At 44.6% G+C, this 16,103-nt stretch overlaps 1 protein-coding gene across 40 annotated transcripts in view; it reads left to right on the top strand.

The window, feature by feature from the left end:
* Dclk2 (doublecortin-like kinase 2) overlaps nucleotides 1-16,103 on the top strand; it is a 134,803-nt gene that overhangs the window by 98,427 nt on the left and 20,273 nt on the right. For 28 of the 40 annotated variants that reach the window (XR_003954381.1, XR_001783745.2, XR_867231.3 and 25 more), the window contains 3 exons: nucleotides 6,093-6,168; nucleotides 7,328-7,436; nucleotides 8,792-8,849. Coding sequence is in view for 29 of the 40 variants with exons in the window: in NM_027539.5 (NP_081815.3) it covers nucleotides 6,093-6,168; nucleotides 7,328-7,436; nucleotides 8,792-8,849 (243 nt within the window). In the remaining 11 variants the exon portion in view is untranslated. The remainder of the gene's footprint in view (nucleotides 1-6,092; nucleotides 6,169-7,327; nucleotides 7,437-8,791; nucleotides 8,850-16,103) is intronic. The other 12 variants (XR_003954382.1, XR_003954386.1, XR_003954385.1 and 9 more) reach the window with 1 other exon arrangement.

Genomic DNA, 16,103 nt, shown 5'->3' with positions numbered 1-16,103 from the left:
AGCTTCAGTGCCCTCCCTGTAACTGTGGACTCTTCAGGCTCAGTCTCACATGGAGGGGATTCCACATGAAACATGTAAGTGTGCAATGGCGTGTATGAAGGAAGGTAAGCACAAGAGCGGTCAGACAGAGTTTTTCTCTTCTATTCCTGTTTTATGTACATAAAAAAAAATTCTGACCAAGATCCCCTTGCTCCAAGAAAGTAAAAATATTTAGCTCTTAGGCATCCTGAGTAACTTTCTCAGAACCCAGAAGATGCAGGTCACATCACCTGAGGGACAGCCTTGTGGATAATAGATTCCAGTGCCCCCACCACAGGCCACACTCCCTGGGATGGAGTTGAGGGTTCTGAAGGTTTATTGGGAATTGCTGCTAAGGTCTGTAGCTGAGGGAAGGGAGGAGCTAGCAGCAGGGCTGGGAGTCTCACATCTTGTTCCTTCCTCTCTCTGGTCCTGGACTGACTTCCCTTCCCAAATTGTCCCTCCTCGCCCTTCTGTGCTTTCAGGTATCACAACACTTACCAGCTTAACAACAGTAAACACTCATTTCCCCACATACACTTAGAAGTTAGTTGGATTTCAGAAGCAGGTGAATTGAGTGGTTCTGGCAGGCTCTTTTATTGCTCGCTGGCAGGGTACGCAACTGGGTTAGAGTTACCTGCGGCTTGATGGGCATGGGGTATCCATTTGCAGGTGATGTCTTGTTTTGCTGACAGTTGGGTTGGAGGCAGGAGAATAGGAAGCTGAAAAAAGGGGTTCCATAGATTCACATATGAATGGCAGAAGCCAGGGGTAAAGGGCTGGCAACCTTCTCTGAGCTTCCTTCAGCCAAGGGCACATGGCACATTATGTTAGTGACCCATAAAAGGTCACTGCACAGCTCACCTCTTTTGCCCTCTGAGTGCCAGGACACAGACCAAATATGGCACACCTCCAGGCTCCTCCGTGTGCCCCACTTAATAAGCTGTTTCCTCCCCGGCAACTGACTGTGTATGTGTGTGTATAATTCATTGTAAAGAAGCTGACCCCGAGACTCAGATCATGGCTGGCAGAGGCCTAGAAGGCCTTGTCCCTCCCTGCTGGGGTGAACCTGATGTCCTCACAAGGTGGCTGCTCCCTTTTTAAACATGTGACAGAGGAAGGATGCCATGCAGTTCTGTTTCTGTGACCCAGCTTTGGAAGCCACCAGACCTTCTGTTACCATAGCATCTTAGGTGTCCCACAGGTCAGTGGTTCAGCCTGGGAGGGGACGTCTGGGTCCTTTCTGTGCTAGCAGCACACAGCTACCATGCCTTTGTTTTAGGCTGCCCTTCTTTTCCATCCATCTCCCTGAACTTCCTGTCCATCTTTCTGCCTGGAAGTCACCACGGTCTCTCTCCTCACCAGTTTTACGACTCTCTCTCTCTCTCTCTCTCTCTCTCTCTCTCTCTCTCTCTCTCTCTCCTGATCTTTTCATTCTGTTCCCTAATAACCATTTTTTTCTTCTAGTCTTGGAATCCACTGCTGACATTGTTTTCTTTCGCCCTAATCCCCACCTTCCTGGTTTTGTCCATGACCTCAGCCTGCGAGCTCCTTTCTTTGGCAGGGCACCTCCAAGTCCCTTGGATGTGGCTGGCAGCTCTCTTCTGCGGGATTACTTACTGTCCTTAAATCACAGCATTTGGGGCAGGGGGCAGACAGGCAATAAAGAGTACTAAATATGTCATGGGCTGCCAGATAGATGAAGAGAACATTTCCCTGAACTTTAATTCGTCATCTGTCCAAACTGAAGGCTTCTAAGGCAGCTGTAACCGAGGGCTTCAGACTCAGGGCACACAGTTTGGGATGCCCGAGTTCTGCCCGGGTCCATGCCCGGGAGCTCTCCAAAGCCAGCATTCTTGTTGGTTGAAAGGGCGAAGAAGAACAAAGTCCAAATGGAATGTCACCAGCATCTTGAGATTGTAAACTGTCTGGTGTGCTGACGTTTGTTTTATCTCACAGAGTCTCCTGGGTCTGCTGGTGGTGAAAGCTTTCCCAGATTTGTGAGGTGTGCTGAAGCGCTTTTGTGTCTTACCTGATTGGCAGAGCTAAACCGTAACTCTCTGACCTCCTGAACCTGGAACCTTCTTTTCAAAGCTGTGGGATGTAAATCCACAGTAGCCGCTGACCTTAGACATTTTTGCGTCTCCCTGGAGCTCTGGCTTTTCTGGCGAATTTAAAACTAAGTTAATAATTTTCAGAACCAGGGAGCTGGCCACTCTGAGGTTCTTTTCATTTCCCCCAGAAACACTGTGTGGTGACTTCATCTTTGAACGTAATTGATTTTGTTAGACAGAAACAGAAACAAAGAGGCAGATTAAGTAGTTTTGAAGACTTCGGTGCCCTAGCAAAATAAATCATGATATTGAATACCAGATTCTGTTTGTTCATGGTGGTTTCTCGGTTGGTTTGATGAGTTTGGGGATATAGTTCAGCCCTCATCTGGGCTGCAGCACATTAGGGTAGATTGGAGGCAGTGATCGTTGTGCAAGTCAGTGTCTATAAAGTCAGAGCAACTGTAAGAACATGCGTTCGTGTTCGATGCCTCCTGTTTGTGAGCGCTGGACACTAGAAGGTCTTCGTGGTGGTAGGGTATGACTGCAGTAGCCAGCCATGACACCTTGGGTCCTAGAGGTAGTGAAGCTCCCAGCATTTAGACATTTTAGACAAGAGGCTTTATGATACTGCCCATCTCTTGCTCAGATCAGTAACCTTACCTGAAGGGACCACTCACATATGTGATGAGGTTCTAACTGATTTTGACCACCAACTAGTCTATGGAGGTGTGTTGCCCTTGCCCGTAGCCCCTTGGGATAGTCCTTGGGGTACGGAGGAGTTAGAAGGCACGGATTCAACGACATGGACCTCGGGAGTCAGGTGTGAAGCAGAAGCAGACTGGTTTATTGCAGGATTGGGGAGTGTCTTTATACACTCCACCCCTGCCCCATTGGTCCATGACGGCTCCCCCTTGTTGCTGGCACCATCTGATTGGCTGTCCAGGTCATGTGCTCTGTCATCATTTGACTCCATGTGCTAGATCTTAAGGTTGTAAAATGTAGATGGAGCTGTTGAACATGCTAGGACCATTATGGGCCCCTAGTCAGGGTCTGCTGACTCATTCCTCCTACAGAGATGTGGTACTAAGGATTGGAGGGGCTCTGTCAGCAAATCCACAAAGCCTGCAAGGTAGCCACTGGCTTGTGTCCTATTTACATACACAGTGGATTCCATTCATCACCATTAACCAGCTACAAATGTAAAAGGATGTGAGTAAGTGGGTAATTCTCTTGCCAGTGGGATGATGCCCAGAATATCTGCAAAGGAAGTAACAGAATACTATCGTCACTGTGGCTCCCCATGCGTTACCACTCTTGGTCTGCATGTCTACAGGCCACAGGGAATATTATGCCTTCTATTTAACAGTAGTGTTTCCTGTCCACCAGCAGTCTCTCTGGGGAACATGATGAAAAGCCAGCTTTTCATGGCCCTGGAGAGCCAAGCTTCATGGTAGGGAAGTCAAGTGAATAAGATCATAAACTGGGAGATTAAAAGGTATAGCCTTGGGTAATCTAGGGCAATGTGACCCCCCTCTTCTGCCTTTCAGCATTTACTTCAGGCCTTGGGCTCTGACCTGGAATGGGCAGGCTTTGAGGAGTGTCCTAACTGTTCTCAGGTGTCTCACAGAACTACCAGCGTGTCTCTTCTTCGCCTTTGTATGTTTCCCTTCCTTTTAAACAGCACCAGTGGTCGCTGTGGCTTTGACTACACAGTGAGGAAAGAGAGGGAGATTTATGTTATTATGTTTATTCCTCATTATGTCTTGGCCTCAGTTCATCTGTGATACAGAAAAATTATCCCCTCTAGTAGTATTTTCCATGCTTTTTAAAAGTGAAAGCCTTATTTTCAAGTAGAGGAATATATTGGATATGTCACTCCTGTTAAGTCAATGCAGGGATTTTTGAAAAGCTTTGGCACTTAAAAAAAAAAGTCAATTTGAGAGTTGAAAAATGGGTTCTGTCGTTATTTGCTTAAAAAGCCGCAGCTCCTGCTGATCACTGAAGCGTCTGTTGGACGCACATGGACCTAACCTGGCTCTGTGCCCTCACCCTCCACAGGGTGTTCCGCCTTCTACACTCATGGCTTCCCCAATTTGGCACTTTTTTATTAGAGAGCCGGCGTCCAACACCTGGTCTTTTCCTGATTTCTTTCCATGCCTTTTGTCCCCCTGGAATCCCAGTACAAAGCGGGTTTATAATTATTCGGCTGCACAAGGAGTGGGGATCGGGAAGAAAGGGGCTTTACTCAGAATAAACACTGGGGGAGTTTAGAAGGGTCCACAGGAACTCGGTGGGTAAACACTCTGAAGTGCTTGCAGGTGCCATGTAGGTAAATGGGCCTGTTCCAGCCATTGCGCTTGCTCCGTAGGGAGCTTCTTAGAGAGCCCTGGAGTCAGTCAGGACATCCAGACCAAGAGAGGGGCTTAGAACAATGTTAACTGCTTCAGGAAAGCTGGCCAAGTAGAAAGTGGGCCACAGGACCAAGACTGGTCCTAACATCTCTGGATGTTAGGAGTTCTGGGTGCTGGAGGCAGAGAATGTACCACGTCTGACCCAGCCAGTTAGAGGCTGTCTCCTTCTAGGCAATGAGATTTAGATCTGTGAACAGAGTCCAGCCATTGTTACTAGAATTTGGTGACTTAGCCCCCTGGTCTGTTTGTTCAGAGTCCTGGGAGTAATCACCAGGGCTCCTTTTATTAATCTTTGAGACTTAACTTTGCAGGAAAATTTCATTCTTCTCATTGTTTAGTCCTTTAATAGTTAGGCTGCTAGGAATGGTGGTACAAATTTGTAATCCCAGCATTCAGGAGTCTTGGTGGGGGTGGGTGGTGCTCATGCGTTCAAGATGAACTTGGGCCACACAGCAAGAATGCTATCACAAAGAACGGGACTGATATTAGCTTACATTGGATCTCTCATTTCTTTGGCAATTTTTCGATGAAGGAGTGTATTAGAAGAGGAATTAACTCGCAGTGAAAGATTTAACACATTCAGAAATTGTGAGCTCCGTGCTAGGCACCTGGAGGGAAAGGAGTAATGACGGAGGTTGGTTAGTGGTCACGGGAGCCAGCCAGATTGCTCAGTTGTCTAACAGGGTTGAACTAATGTCGGATCTCAAGATTTCAAGCTGCTTTGCCTTTTCAGAGAAGAAATTTAGACTGAGGGAGTTTAAGTCAATAACAAGTACAGAAATTGGTCTGAGTGATGTACGTATAAAACTCACAAGAAAAAGTGATGAGAAATACACTGGCTATGAGGTGGAGACACACCATGGCCTGGATGCCTGGCTGAAGATTGGGGCTGATGTTGTTGGTAAGAAAGACCCACAGGCATTTTTTGATCCCTTGAGTTTCTCTGATCACTTAGTAGTAGTTTGTAAAGTGGGAGAGGCCAGGTGAAGCTGGAAGAGGATCTGACCAGGATGGTAGCCGTAAGAAATTAATTACATTTTCTAAAAAGCCTCCTTTTAATCTCCTCTCTGAGTTTGCTCTTAGACATTACAACTTTTAGATTGGTTTTTTTTTTTTTTTTTTTTTTTTTGTACAGTGACTTTCAGTTTCAGTGCCAAGACATAAAATATGACAAGACATAAAAACATTGAACACTGAGAATTTGATTGTTCACCAGTTTTGCTTTGTTGTTTGGGAGTGAAAGTATGGGTCTAGGAGCCGGGGATTTAATCTAGAACTATTAGACTCCTTGGTGGTCCCGAGACAGCATTTGCCCTAATCTTGGTACCTGTTTAGCTGTGATTTCGTAAAGTATGCTTTATTTTATTAAAACCAAAACTAACACAGCTGTTAAAAAGTAGAGTGTCAATTTTTGTGATGTTAAATCTGGGTTGGAGACTGTATCTGTGAAATAAATTCATTAATGTGTTATGTTGTATAAATGGAAAAAGGATAAGAAAAATTGTATATCCTTTCCTGTATCAGTCATTTGACATTATGTGAATGCTGTCTAGGGAGCTGATGATTTATAAATGCATCCTAATAAGTAATGGTTATTTTCTTCTCTTAGCAGATTTCTGCTCAGGGCAGATCTTCTTCCAACGTAAACGGTGGGCCTGAACTTGACCGTTGCCTGAGCCCTGAAGGTACTTCTCCGTCTGGTTATTACTTCTATAGAGCAAACCACCTACCCAAGCTTGTGGGCCATCAGAATCCCACACATGCCACATTCTTCCTAAATAGGGATGTGACCATGTCACCTGCTAGTTGAGTTAGCTTTAGGGGGGTGTTGAGAGTGGAGTCACTTCAGGGTATGCAGTGTCTCTGCCATACATCTTGTGTTTCAGATGTTAGTCCTGCCTGTGTTTCAGATGTTAGTCCTGCCTGTGTTTCAGATGTTAGTCCTGCCTGTGTTTCAGATGTTAGTCCTGCCTGCCTTTCTTTCGCTCTTACTGGTTATGTGCTCATAATTCCTAGATATTTTTTTATTCTCTCAATTAGATGAGAAACAAATATATTCTGCTTTGCCTGGGATAACAAGACACACTGTGATGGTGGACTCGTCCTAACTCACAGCCCATTGTACACTTTTTTGAGAAGGCGTTGCACCAGGAATTAGCTTCAACACAGTGCCTTACTTTGATAGAACTTCCTTCTTTTCTTTCCTTCCTTTCCTTCATTCCCTTTCTTTCCATCCTTTCCTTCCCTCCCTCCTTCCCTCCCTCCCTCCCTCCCTCCCTCCCTCCCTTCCTTCCTTCTTCCTTCCTTCCTTTTTTTCCTTTTCCCCCCGAGACAGGGTTTCTCTGTATAGCCCTGGCTATCCTGGAACTCACTCTGTAGACCAGGCTGTCCTCAAACTCAGAAATTCGCCTGCCTCTGCCTCCCAAGTGCTGGGATTAAAGGCGTGCGCCACCACTGCCCAGCAGAATTTTCTTTCCTTGAGGCTAGGAGAGATCTCCGGGGCACTCCTCTGGTTGACTCCACCTCACACCTCCCCTCCTCCCTGGTGGGAGTTTTGAAATGCTCAGGTTAGACATCACCTCTGCCTGGAGATAGTCATTTATTTAAACTGGCATTTCAAGATTTGTTGGGTTTATTGATTTTTGTGGGTTTCTGATTCTAACCAGCAAGGTCAAAAGGAACGTGGTGATTTGGCATTCTACTTAGGAAATATGCTGAGGGCTTTCCTTTAGTTTTGCTTAGACCTATAAATGATAGCCTTGCCTTTGATTATTTTCCAAGAGCGCAGGAATCAGTAGGAAGTGCTGATGTTTGCTCAGAGTTTGCGTTTGTCCTCGGCTGCAGGTGTGAATGGAAACCGGTGCTCCGAGTCGTTCCCCCTTCTGGAGAAATACAGAATAGGGAAGGTCATCGGGGACGGCAACTTCGCGGTAGTTAAGGAGTGCGTGGACAGGTGAGTGGCTCGTGATCTGGTCCCTGTACAGTTCTCCCTCTGGAATTAGAAGTGCCTCTTCCCCCACTTTTTTGGGCAGAAAACAGTTACATACATAAAATTGTTTTGTATGCAGAGGACCTATCAGAAATCACATCCCAACCTAGAGATGGGTAAGGAGGAAAACGAGCCACTGAAAGAAGACTGCCGCCTTCTGTGGCCTTTCCCACGCCAGGCTCTGCGTGGTGCACGCTGTGAACCTTCAGAGCAATGCTCTCTCTCACCCAGTGCCAAGCTGCTAGACCCATAGCTCTGGATGCAGGAGCCATGACTGTGAGATGAGATCAGAAGAAGTCAACTCTTTAAACAATACGATAGTCATTATGATTGCAGATAAACTTTTTTTTGTGTATAGAACGCTACCCTACCTCTTACCTCTTCTGAATAGCTGGTTTTTATAGTTTGTGGCAGGTTTTCTAGAATGTTCTGGTAATTGCAGTTTATCCATTCTGTTGCATCTCCAATGAGAGCTCACTGCCCTTTATATATCGCTATGTAAGCAACCCCCTGTTCTTGAAGCCTTTTTACAGAGCTCTGGCATACAGATTGCTGACCAAAACAGTGAGGCATCTAGAATGTATCTTCTAAGGACCTGTTAGGATTTGGTTTATAGTATGAGGGGAGCAATTTGAGTGTTACTCTTCCAGGCTGGGCCTTGTCCCTTTGGCAGAACAGCCCCAGATGAGAAAGCACATGTTTTCTGAATACTTTCTAAGAAGACTGTTGATGGTCTCTATTGCACTGCTTGTATTTCAGGGATTTTTTGGTCATTCAAATTCAACTATGCCAATATTGAGTAAAAATTAAATTGTATTAGATTAAGATTCTTGTGTCTAATAAGTGATTTCTTTAGACCCAGGCAGGGTCTGTAGGGTAGAAATCACATAGACCAGATCTTGCTGAAGATATGGAGGAAGGCTAGGGACTAAAGGGCGAGGACTTAACTATAAACTGAGGTGGCTTGTGTATCAGTGTAAAGAGACATCCTGAGTCAGGTTTTCTTTCTCCTGTTAATCTGATTAACTTTTCTTTCCCTTAGCTTTCTCCTTAGAGACCGTCTTGAGGTTTAAGTAAAGAAAGTGTTTCTTTTCTTGGTTGATACAACAGAACTTAAATACTTCAATACAAGTTAATAATGTAAAGAAGGTTTAATTAGCCTGGCTTTTCTTTCCTCTTCTTTTTTTTTGGGAGTTCCTTCCTCCCATGACCCCTTTCCACACTGTGTAAGGGGCAGAGGTGTCTCGGCTGTACAGGGAATTGGAAGGCAGGTTTAGTCTGACTTGTAGCTTTAATGGTTTTCCTCTGGTTATTTCTAGGTACACTGGAAAAGAGTTTGCATTAAAGATTATAGACAAAGCCAAATGCTGTGGAAAGGTACAGTATACACAACTGCTACAAAGAAAGAAAAGAGAATGCGTGGGTTCTCGGTGAGGGAGGCGTTAGAGTGGGGACTCGGCCTTCGCTGCAGGGCAGAGACTGCTGTAGACAGCAGAAAGAAAAGTGATGGGTTTCCAGCCTGCTGTTCTCCAGCAACTTTTAACTCTAAGATGGCAAATTAACTGATCTAGGTTATAGCTATAGAAAATGTAAAACTCTCTTCTCTGGGAGATTCCTAGTCTCAAATCCAGCAAAATTTAAAGGCTAGAACTGAGGGCCATGAATTGTTAGTTAACCTACTCCATGCTAAGAGTTAGCCTTCTGGCTTCAGAGAGACAAAAGACATTACTACTAATGGCAGTGCAGGTGACCGGCTTGCTCTGGCTCCCAGGTGATGATACCCAAGGGCTCAGTCAGATAATATACACTAGTGGGGTTTGTGTAAGACCCAAGGGGCCCCAAGCTTGAGTCACCTCCTGTCTTATGAGGCAGCGACTGGGAATCACCCAGGCTTTTTGCTACAGGGAATCATTAGTTTCATTATCAGGGTCAGGAAATGATCTGGCCTTGTTCCTGTGTTCTGAGGGTGTTTTCTACATAGATATCCCTGGGAGGGACATTTAGAGCAGTGGCCAGTGCAGTGAAGTGACTCCGTTAGTTCAGTGACCCATTTCTGTCTGTCCTCCTCTCAAACTGGGGTGGAAAAGGTCAGCTGAGGACAGTCTGCTAGAGGGCAGTAAATACTCAGGGTTAGCGCAGGCCTGTTATGGCAGTCTAAGACAAGGCTGGGCAGTGGTCGTATCTACCACCAGGGGGAGCTGCTGCCTGCATATGGCTACCAAGCACCCAGGTTGATGCAAGTCTGAAGTAAGCCATAGGCTAAAGTACACACTGGTATTTGAAGACAAACTATATAACTGTAGATGACTATATAGTAAATTTCTCAGTAATATTTTCCCATTTTACTATCTGATAAGTGTATTCTAGATAGACTGGATTAAGTTACATTTTAAACTAAGTTTTCCCATTTGTTGTAGTTTCCAGTGTGACTATTAGAAACTTTAGAATTGCATATTTGAATTACATTGTAATCCTGTTGGAAAGTTACTCCAAGACCAGAGTATATAGAATGTAATTCTGCCTTCTTGCTGTGTGGCCCTGGACAAATGTTTGTCACCTGTGTCTTCCTTTCTTCTTCTTCTAAATATGTTGACTGATAGTGTGTACTGCAGCGGTCAAGGGATTGAGGAATGGGGAATGGGAAACACGCGCAGAGGCGCCAGTGTGTGCAGAAGGAACCGACACGTGTTACCGTCGGTGTCGTTAACATGCCAGGGGCTTTGGAACTTACAACTGGAGGGTGAGGCGACAGTGCTGACTTACATTGTGGAATTGCTAAAAATCCGAAAACTCATTTTTAGTGGACGTTTCATAATCGTGTGGTTTTAACAGAAAATTTAAAACAGTGTAAGGATGTTTTAGAAAAATCTTCTACCCAGGTGACAGATTTGTCACCTACTATTTTATCTTATAATTGTCAGCAAAGCAAAAGTGGCAAAATGACTCATTTCTGTGTGTTTACTTTTTGTCTAGATTTTATGTGGTTTTGTGTATTCTTTAAAACATTTTCATGGTCATTTTTGTCTCTGTGTATATATATTTATATATGTTAAATGTTGCGTGTGCACATGTATGTGCATTGTGTGTATATGTGTGTTGTGTGCACATGTGTGTGCAATGTGTGTATACACATGCCAAGGATATTTGCCTCTGTCAGTCTTCTGTCACTCGGGTCCCAGGAATCAAACGCAGGTCTTCAGTTGGGCAGCAGGCAGGCACTCTTACCCACTGAGCCATCTCTTGCTGGCCCTCTTTGCTTATGCATCTAACGATATTGATAATTGTCGAATTTAGTAACATTTTCTCTATATGTAGTTGTTAGTCTTTCCATCTTTGAGGTTATCTAAGCACAATGTATAGGGAGCCATGTTCTTATGACTATTACCTGCTCCTCAAAAATATTAAGGATAATGGTTAGGATGTAAGTAGCTATATTCAAAGTTAAAGATGATTGTATGGAAGAATTTAATCCGATACGATGACTACCTACACACATGGGGATATTCGGATTTGTGTCTGTTACTGAATTTGTTTTATTTTTCACAATCTTATGCTTTTCTACATTTTTATATTTTGCATATTTGACCAGCAAATTTCATATCAATATTATATAAAATTATAATTTAAAAGCTTGATGTTACAAGTAAGTTGATTTTTTTTTCCACTGTGAAATTATGTTCTCAGATAAAAATGGCTTAATTTGTTTACAAAGTTTTAGTAGATCATCAAGCCATTATTATGGGGAACATTGCTCACCTCTGCTTTGTGGTTTTATATAGAAAATTATTATGTTGGAAATAGCCACCAGCTTGGGAATGTAGGGACTTTACACAGCCGTGACTTAGAACACTTGTACCAGCTGTACAGAGAAGGAAGCAGGGACTTGGGTTAAATGGCTTCCTGCAAATCAACAGAGGCAGAGGGCGACTTAGCTGGGTACAGCGTGTGCTTTGCCAATCTGCTGTGTGCCTCTGTGTTTCAGCTTGTTCATTCTTCACTAATAGGAATCTGGGAACAGACACTTTTCATTCATTCTTACCGCCTGTTTCTTCTAAAATCCACCAACACTGTTAGATTAAAGCACTCACCTGTATTTTAATGTGTGTTGTGTGTGTAAGACACGGTGCTGGGAGTAGGTCACCCCCCACGGGAATTGATGCCAGTCCTTCTGAGTGTGGTCAGAGCTCAGGAAAAGCTTATGGAAGAGCAGTGGGTACCCAGTGAGGATTCCATGGAGCAGAAACGTTTGAGGAGGATGGGACATATGGCTCAGTGGGGAAAAGTGCTTCCCATGCTGCCTGGGACCCTAAGTTCAAATGCCCAGAGCCTGTGTAAAAGCAGGTTGCATTGCTTCTGCATCTGTAATCCCAGTATTCTTAAAGGAAGATGGGAGCCGCCAGGAGAATCTGTGGATGGTCATGGTCGTCTAGCCTGGCATACACGGCAGAAAACAGCTAAGGGCCTTTGTTCTCCAACAGGGTGAAGATGGTGATTCCTGAGGTTGTTCTCTGACCCCTCCATCACACACAGACACACACACACAGACACACACAGACACACACACACACACACACACACAGACACACACACACACACAGACACACACACTCACACACACACACTCATATACAGAAGAAACATTTGAGCTGGTCCTTGAACCGTGGCAGGATTTTGGTAGGAAAAAACCCTGCCAGGTGGCCAGACAGAGTGAGCAAAGGCCCAGACTTAGCTCTGCCTTACGGCCACGTTAACAGAGGTTGCTGAGGAGGCTGTGGTATTGGGTTAGGATTCTTCCTGTTCTGTCCTTAGATCCCTCATTCCAAATGAATATTGACTGACTCTCCACAGTAAAGAAACCCCCAGCTGTCCTTTTCACCTTCCAAGTTTGTATTCATTATGTGCTTGTTATGGGCCCACACAGGACACAAACCTGAAAGTATATTGTAGTAGCTTTGACCTGTTGGAGTAAATTACCACACAGCTTAAATCAACAAAAATTATCCTCTCACAGGTCTGGCTTTGGACATGGAAATCTACACTTTGTCTGGGGCTTCTGGCTCTGAGCACACTTCCTGGTGATTGGCAGCCTTAGGCTACAGCCACATCACTGCAGTCTCTCTCCAGCTTCCCGGTTTCTCTTCTGGGCTTTCATTGCTGCTCTTACATCCCTGTGAATTCCCTTGCCTCTCTAGAAGGCTGCTGTGATTCATTTGGGCTAGTCTGTTAATAGAAGGCTGGCTGTCCCTGTATTGCTCTATCTCCTTTTCCTAATAAGGTAATATTTACAAAGTCTGGGGATCAGGACCTGATGCGTTTGGGTAACTATGTCAGAAATCACACAAAGTGACTTGAACACACTGTCTTGCTTGCTGTCTCATCCTCAGCAGTCTAGCTACCAGCAGGGAAGCCATTGGTAGGGAGTGTGTGCATGTTCGTGTGTGCACGTGAATGTGCATGTGCATGCATGCATGCATGTGTGTGTGTGTGTGGTGTGTGTGTGTGTGGTGTGTGTGTGTGTGTGTGTGTGTGTGTGTGTGTGTGTGTGTGTGTTGCTCTTTGCTGGAAAGTGAGGCAGAGCAGCCCACCAACAGACTACAGTAGGAGGAGAGCTATGATTTTTCTACGTGTGAGAGAACAGATGGTGGCGGCCAGCCGAGGAGAGAGTCAACCAGCTCAGCCTTGATGGAGCAGGGAGGTTTTCTTCACGGGAAGGTGGAGTCACTTCCGCTGGGTTCAGATGCTGCTCACACTCTACACAGAGAGAGTTTGATAAATACATTCGGCGGAGTATTTGTACACAGTAGAGTAAAAGCGGCTGTAGGCTGCGCAGGACTTCTGGAAAGCAATTGTGTAGCCTTTATATTAGTGCTGCTGTTTGGCTTTTCATGTAACTAGTTTGAAAACAGTGGCTCTCAACCTTCCTAGTGCTGCGACTCTAACACAGTTCCTTGTGTTGTGGTGACCCCCATCCATACAATTATTTTTATTGCTACTTGATATTGTAATTTCTACTGTTATGAATTATAATATAAATACCTGTGTTTTCAATGATCTCAGGCAACCCCCAAGGGGGTTGTGCCCTACAGGTTGGGAGCCATTGTTTTAAAAGGATCATTTCTTATAGTCAGGCATAGAGAGAGTGTGTGGAAAAACCTAGGAGCAGCTTCTGGGTCCCAACAGGAACATTTCCTCTCTGCTTAGATGGGACTGTTTTCAGGAGCGGGCCAGTACATTCACATGTAGCTTATGTGGAGGCTGTTGTCCCCGTATTTGCTTGATGTTTGAACTTGACACCGCTGGTAGCTTTCTAACCCTGCCAAGAGGGGTCCCACAGTGGGTCCACAGATGTTTTGAGTGCCTTTTGTTGAAAATAATAATAATTTGGGGAAGGGTCTCTGGATAGCGTAGACAGCATATTTTAACTCCATACAAAGAGCTTTTGTTATGCTGCTGACACCGACTGCGTCACACTTATTCATTAGCATCCAAAACTTACCTGAAAATAACTTTATAGACTCTTAACACTGCAGAAAATGGGCAGGCAGAATATGGCATTGAGGCTGGAAACCATAATCTAGTTAGTTTTAAAATAAGCCTGTTTTACTCTAGTGGTGGTGACTGCTCTTGTCGAGTGAGACAAATTCTCATCGCTGCTTTTACATCTGACTCACATGGCGTGAATGTGTGTGGAGGGTTTACTGTGTCTTCTCTGTGTGGCCACCATGGCTGGCTGTACAGCCGCTTCCCTGGACTGGGTCCCAGTGTGCTGGCTGCTGCTTTGTGCTATGCTCAGCAGGGGGCGCTGTCCCTGACTTCCCAGGCTTGTTAGGCTTTGAGAGACTTGGAAGTGTTGAGTCTACAGCATTCAAGAAGCCCAAGTCCTCTTTCCTGAAAGGAGAACAGAGCCCCCTTACATAAAGCTTCTGCGGCTCTTCCTGTCGGTTTGTTCGTCCTGTCTTTTCATCCCAATAATAATGTCATGTTTACAGCTGCCATTTAAAAAAAATTCCAGCTTGAGTTTCTCAGCCGTTCCCCTTTCACAGTGATGTCCAGTATGAGAGATGTGGGCTTAGAGGCGGGAATACTGGGCTTACACTCCCATCTCCAAGGACTGAAGTGAAGCCAGGAGTCAGAGCATACACAAAGCCTTACTCTGTGGCAGCAGTCAGGGGTCATTTTCTAGTAGGTTTTCTGACTTAGCGTTTCTTGTCCTTTGCCAACGCTTATCCCATGACAACTGGGATAGCCATAGAACGTTCTGTGCTCAAGAATTTCGACCCACCATGTGCAACAGCTTACAGTAGATTTTATTCTGTGTGCTATTGTTCATTTGTCATAACTTACTCTTCAAGATATTGTCAGGAGGTTTTTGAATTAGTGTAAAAACATAAATACTATGTGTACGCACCCAAAATATAGGAAAACTAGAAATAGTGTCTGAAACTAGGGATCAAGTGCCATGTCAGAATGCCACATTTTGCTCTGACAGTCATGGTGGTAAAGGCCAAGGGCAGATTAAGCACCACACACATACAAACACACACACACACACAAATGCACACACACACCACGCATATACACCATACATACACACATACAAACATCACACATACATACCATGCACAACACACACACACTGCATACACACATATATACTACACACACACACCATACACACCACATACATATACCACACACACATATACACACACACACACCACATACACACCATAGATGTGCAATATATACACATCTTTAGGTGATAAATGACACATCTATATAAAAGCATCTTATTTCAGCATTTAGAACGTTGAAGGGGTCAGCTACAGATTTTATCCTGTACTTTCTAAAGCCAAATGGATTTGCCATTGAAGTTAGTGAGGATGCACACGTGCAGCCTTTGGAACAGAAGGCTCACTGCGTATAACTTGTGGATAATTTCTTAATTCTGTACATGAGCATTTTACGTCTGAGCAGTCCTCACCCACATCACTCAGCACGGGCAACACTGAGGTAGTGTGTTCAGTGGAGAGGCCGTTGCCATTAAAACGAGCTGTGTGGTTCGGTGCCTTCCAGATTTCTGAAATACGAAGTGTAAGGAACTCCCATCTGGAAAATGACTTCATACCCACTCATAAAAGAAGAAAGCTTATTTTTCATGCATGTTAACATAAAATTAAAATTTATATTGGTAACAGTCAAACGTTTAGTCTTAGAGTTCTAGTGCCATATTTTCTTATGTTCCTAGTCGCTGTTTTTTCATGAAATATTGAAATTAGAAAGTGGCTCTGGTCTTCCTGCCTTACAGAAGGCACAGTGCTGTGTGGACACCTGTCTTTTTTTTTTAAGATTTATTTATTGTATATGAATACACTGTAGCTGTCTTTAGACACACCAGAAAAGGGCATCAGATCTCATCACAGATGGTTGTGAGCCACCATGTGGTTGCTGAGAATCGAACTCAGGACCTCTGGAAGAGCAGTCAGTGCTCTTAACTGCTTAGCCATCTCTCCAGCCCTGTGGACACCATCTTTACTGTCATTGCCTAGAGTGGAATCAGTACAGTTACAATGAGCCCTTCTGAGCATGCTCAGAAGCCAGTTTCTGTAGGGGCTTGGCAAAGAGATATAC

Source organism: Mus musculus, chromosome 3 (genome assembly GCF_000001635.26).
Source record: "Mus musculus strain C57BL/6J chromosome 3, GRCm38.p6 C57BL/6J".
Lineage (NCBI taxonomy): Eukaryota > Metazoa > Chordata > Mammalia > Rodentia > Muridae > Mus > Mus musculus.
This window is presented reverse-complemented; position numbering and strand designations above follow the sequence as displayed.